General features: G+C 46.9%; 1 protein-coding gene across 1 annotated transcript; it reads left to right on the forward strand.

The window, feature by feature from the left end:
- The first annotated feature begins 305 nt into the window (after positions 1-305).
- LOC136445808 (uncharacterized) lies at positions 306-5,355 on the forward strand. The gene is made up of 7 exons (XM_066443950.1): positions 306-351; positions 845-1,002; positions 1,444-1,566; positions 1,904-2,155; positions 2,990-3,269; positions 3,487-3,809; positions 4,865-5,355. Exons 1-7 carry the CDS (start codon positions 306-308, stop codon positions 5,300-5,302), a joined length of 1,620 nt encoding a protein of 539 aa, XP_066300047.1. The 3' UTR covers positions 5,303-5,355.
- The last annotated feature ends 259 nt before the right edge of the window (positions 5,356-5,614 follow it).

The following is a 5,614-nucleotide window of genomic DNA, read 5'->3' on the forward strand; positions in this document are numbered from 1 at the left end:
CGTTTCCTTGTTTGCATGCTTCTAGTTTAACTCATATCCATGCATGATCACCCAAGTTATGGCAAATTCTTTATTGTACTGTGTTCTCACTATTTTGTTCCATTTATTTGGTAGCTTATTTTGACCCACTGCCCCTAAGGCCTCAAAAATGCTATAGGAATACTTTTGCAAACCTTTACTTAATGTAATCGTAGAAAGAACGTTGAACTGTCTGAAGCTAAATCTCATACGTTTCTCCTACTTTCAGGTGCGTCGAATGCGACGAGTACCTCTGCTCCCACTGTTCACCCCGGCATCTATTAGAGATGCACCAGGCACCGCCTAGCGTTTGTACACAACACGACAAGGCAGGTAAGTGTTATCATCTCCATGAAAATGAGATATTGTTTTGGGTGTGTCTGTGTGTGTGTCAGTCTGGCTTCTTCTCTAGTCAAAATGGTCCTGTCCCTCAGCCATCTCAGAGGCGACGTCCTTGGTAAAGAAAAAGACATGTTCTTGAATTTTTTCAGAATATCAAAGATGAAAACTAAGTACAATTTATACATTCATAGATAAGATTAATAATTACCAACATCGAAATGGAGGTATAATCTTTGGCGTGTCCGTGTGTGTGGGTATCTGTCTGTCTGTCTGTGTGTGTCTGTGTGTTTGTGTTTTCGGATTTTTGTCGTCAGCATACTTCAAGAACCTCTGGATGGATTAAGATTATGTTTTGTAACGAGTAGGTGTTGGTAAGACGACGGTCGAGGTTGATTTTGGGCCCCCTGGTCTGTGACCTTGGTACTGCAGCGGAGCTTCCGTTTTTCATATCTTTTGACCTGGACGTGCTATGGTCTTGTTCCAGAGGACTTCTACTGTGAAGACTGTAACACCGTCATCTGTCTGCGCTGTGCCTCTACCGTCCACATTCACCACGACACGTGGGAAATCGACGAGGTGGCGGAAGGGTTCAGGGAGGTCATGCAGTACTGGCTGGACCAATGGCGGCAGGGGAGATGGCAGGTGTGTGTCCTGTAGTGCTCTCTAGCGATAGTTCTAGGAACTGCAGGGAAAACCGGTCATTGTTGTTCACATTGTATGTAGTGCCTAGAGGCACACAACTCAGTAAGTTTCCTTGCTGCTTCAGTAGTAGGGAACAGTTTTACAGGGAGGGGTCGTTAGCCCTCCCCTTTAACGAGCTCGGGGCACCTCCTCAAAAACGGGACCCCCATTCTACGTCCCTTCCGAAAGACGGGTGCAGCCCCAACCGAGATGCCCTTCCCGGGATTTGCTATAATGCCTAGTGTTACAACAAACATCTACCTGGATTGAAATGAATGGAAACAGATTTTAATGAAATTGTTATTCCTGGTTAAGACGTCTCCAAACACCTTAGCCTACACCGCAAACACCATGACTAGTTCACGGAGGATTGTGTCCCACGAACTCTTGTTTTTGTTTCAGATCGAAGAGGATCTGGAGCACAGCATCCAGGAGATCAACGCGCAGATCCAGATCCAGGCGGACAGGATCCTGGAGGAGATCATGGACGTCCTCAGACAACGCGAGCAGGATCTACTCAATCAGGTGAGCTGGGCTGGATCTCATCTCAAAGCAGATGTTGGGTGGAAGATTGCCGTAACGTTTTTGACTTCCAGGTCAAAAAATGGTCATGCACATACAGATGCATACCTAGCGGATAAGGTGGGTCCTGGGTCCTAATTCCCTGATATAACACCGATGTTGTGCCCTTTGGAAAGGCACTTTACACAACTTTCCTCACTCCACCCAGGTGTAAAAACGAGTACCTGACTTTGGTTGGGGAGGTAAAAGGCGGTAGAAGGAGAGACACAATTAATAACAATACTCCCGTAGAAGATAAACATCCTTAACGAACGTAATAAAGCCCTTTTTCGTTCTACAGGTGGATAAGTTCGCAAGAGACATGTGGACCAGATTCCAGGAAGAGAAAAGTAAGGTCAAGTGCAGCTCGGAGTTCAGCCACCTCAAGCCGCTGTGCGACTTCAGCGAGAATCTCGTGAGATTCGGAACCGACCGAGAGGTCATTGCCCTCCAGCGGGAGATGACGCAACAGTTGGAGTGCGCCATAAGCGAGATGGAACCGACGGAAGTGGCTGATGACCTGCACACGGAAATAGTCTTCGTACCGCAGAAGGTGGGTACAAAATTCTTTAAACGGATCCCGCGTTGATTCTAATGCCGGGTTAAAATGATTCGGGGTCCCGGCCGGGTCCAAAAAATAGGCCGGCAGCCGCAGGGTGTCCGACGGGGCCACGTAGGGGTCACGCCCGAAAGTGGCAACCAAAAACGACCCGAGAACTAGCCGGCGGGCCACCTTTTTTTCGAATTGGGACCTAAGCATTACTATGGAGGATGGAACCCAGGCTATCAAATTTGGACGACAATAGTAAAAAAAAGGTCAGAATTGTACCATAAGCGAGATAGAACCGACAGAAATGTCTGATGACTTGCACACGGAAATACTCTTCGTGCCGCAGAAGGTGGGTACAATGTTCTTTTACCTGGTCCCATTTTCACACGTAACAGTTGCAGATTTTGACGAGCGTGCTTTATTTGGCGATGCCTTGCCAAATACCGTTCTGCTGCAGTACTAAGGTCGCCCACTAGGTGGCCCCAAAATAGACCTCGACCATCGAGTCGACAGCACCTAGCCATCCACCAAATATCATTGCAATGCATCGAGAGGTTCGTAAGTTCTTTCACCGGACACACACACTCACACACATACAGGTAGACGGACCGAAAACCATACCTCCATTTTTCATGGAGGTAATGATACCAGATAGCCATTACATGTACATGTTCACTTAGATCAGCTGCGATGAACAACAACTCTACGAGTCTCTGATTGGAGTAGAGCCGGGTGCACGTTGAATTCAAAAAGGGCCAGGAACAACCTGAATAGTCAGTGACAGTTATATTTTGTGAAAATGATCATATGTCTTACGTCATATCCGGTATTTTACAGCTCCCTGCCGTCTCAGATTTCATACAGATCGGCGCAGTGTCCATTTCCGGTCCCGACTCTGACGGACTGTCCCGGCGCATGAGCAGAGACAGCGGGCAGGGATCGAGGAGCTCATCTGAACTCTCTCTCATTAGTCTGGGATTGGCCAGGAGGAAGTCACGTGGTGATGACGTCATACCACACAGGCCTATAGCTAGACTAGCAGAGGATTACGTCAGCAGGTCTAACGATGACGTACATGTCATGACGGCTTCTGAGGAGCTACCAAGTACTTTATTAGGTGAGTTGGGTAGTCCATTCGTTCTCCCCCCTCTCTCTTTCCCTCCCGTTCTCTCTCCATCTTTCGCCTTTATCTCTCTCCCTCTCGTTCTCTCTCTCCCTCTCTCCTCTTCTCTCTCCCTTTCTTTCCCTATCTCTCTCCATCTCCCTCTCCCTCTCTCTCTCTTTCCCTCTCTCTCTCTTCCCTTATTTACATGTTTGTGTTTTGTCCTCCTAAGATGAAGAAGACAGTATTAAGGAGCAAGAAGAGTCTACGACCGGCTGGCAACGCCTGAAACACAAGATCTGGAAACAACACGGCCATGAAGCGACAGACAAGCTCAAACGGTCCTCCTCTCCTCGACATGTACACATCAAAGAGATTGAGAAGAAACCGTCTAATCCTCCGGAGAAAGAGGAGGAGCTCAGTGGACCACCAGAGGAGGATGCTGGAAAGACAGGGGAGGGTGTGAAGAAAGTTGTGCAGTCTGCCAGACGAGGCTCGACGTTTATGAAAGTTGTGGCGCCGACTGCGCAAAAGGAGGAAGAAGAACAGATGTCGGTAAGTGTGGACCTTGTTCAACTTTTTGTGCAAGACGTAAACCTGTAGCTATTTCATTTATTTGTTTATACAAGGAAGGTTTTTCAGGTACCTCTGATATCAAAATCTGAAAACTAGCACTAATTGCATTACCTAATGAGAAGGTAAGGGATACGGTTGTCTGAATTGTCTCCTTTTCTGTGCCCACTGCAGTGAAACCCGTTTTTAACAGTTGCAATACAAGCTTCGCCCCTGAGGCGTCATCAAAATACATGGCGGTAAAATTGCAGCTGATGAAAAGCTGAGAAATATGGTTGTCCCTTTTCTGTGCCCACTGCAATAAAACCCGTTTTGAGTAATTGTATCCTATTTGCAATGCAAGCTCCGCCCCTTGGGCGTCACCAAAAAGCATGGCGGTGAATAACCATTTCAGTACCATGAAAAACTAGGGCGGTGTTTTCGTGTTTCAGTCTCAGTAAATGCATCCTTCCTATATTCATCCTAGCTCCCAGATAACCACATACATGATATTTCGTTCATTCAGATCCTTGTAGTGCATAGTGGCACAAAGGGCAACAAGTTTCCTTGCTGTTTCAGTAGCAGGGTATATTTTCCCTGGGAGCGGTTGCTAGCCCTTCCGGGAATCCCCCATACATAACATTTACTATGTTACTAAATACATGCATCCTAGTCACAATAATTTGATTTGTTCTCAACAGCCAGCCTTAAGTCTATTCATCTAGGTATGTACTCACTCAATTTTCACCCTTTTTCACAACAACACTAGTAACGGTACCACAAGCATAGTGAAATTAATTCCATCTATTCACATAAATCCGCCACTTTGAAATACATGGTGTTTGAGAGATCTCTGGTGCAGCACCACAGGGTATGCACAGTATATAGATATACAGGAGTGTATTATACTGGGGGATGTTGGGGTGGAGATCTGTTTGGACGTATCTTTTCAGGGTGGCGGAATTATGTACCCTGATGGAATTATGTTAGTAGATGCTAGTCAGTTTTCATCTTATTCTGGAAAAAATGTCAAGAACAGTTTCTACTTATTCATCTAGGAGGTCGCCTCTGAGATGACTAAAGGACAAGACCATTTCGACTGGAGGAGAACTCGGTCCCGCACTTTTGACAGTGTTCACGTTGGAACAACAGAATACGACACCACAACCAGATACGACGATGTTCAATACACCATGGACCAAAGCGCAGAAACTTTCGAAAAACTGACAGAAAAACTTTCTAGTGATAACATTAGGGTTAAAGAACGCGGGCACTTGAACTGGAGAAAACAAAGGGCCCAGAGCCTTCATTCCACGAAGTACGAGTCACCAAAGTCTGACAGGCGGGCTTCAAGAGGACATTTTGACTGGAGGAAAAAGCGTGCACAATCTGTACTTTTAACTGAGGTGCCTGAGAAACAGAGAGTACTGAGTCCAAAAGGGCGGCAAACAAAACACGCTTGGCAAGCTGAGAGAGGAAGAAGTTTTACTGACTAAATACTTGTGTTACGCCCCTGTCACACATAGCCTCCCGATCTTCTCCAGACCATGGTTGGTTAAGCCTGTAACATATAGCCGACCACGGCCTCCCGACCTTCTCCAGACCATGGTTGGGAGTTAAGCTCCTGTCACACATAGGCGATCGACCACGGCCTCCCGACCTTCTCCAGACCATGGTTGGGAGTTAAGCCCCTGTCACACAAAGCCGACCACGGCCTCCCGACCTTCTCTAGACCATGGTTGGGAGTTAAGCTCCTGTCACACATACTAGTAACCGACCATGGCCTCCCGACCTTCTCCAGACCACGG

The sequence above is a fragment of the Branchiostoma lanceolatum genome, chromosome 12 (assembly GCF_035083965.1).
Source record: "Branchiostoma lanceolatum isolate klBraLanc5 chromosome 12, klBraLanc5.hap2, whole genome shotgun sequence".
Classification (NCBI taxonomy): Eukaryota; Metazoa; Chordata; class Leptocardii; order Amphioxiformes; family Branchiostomatidae; genus Branchiostoma; species Branchiostoma lanceolatum.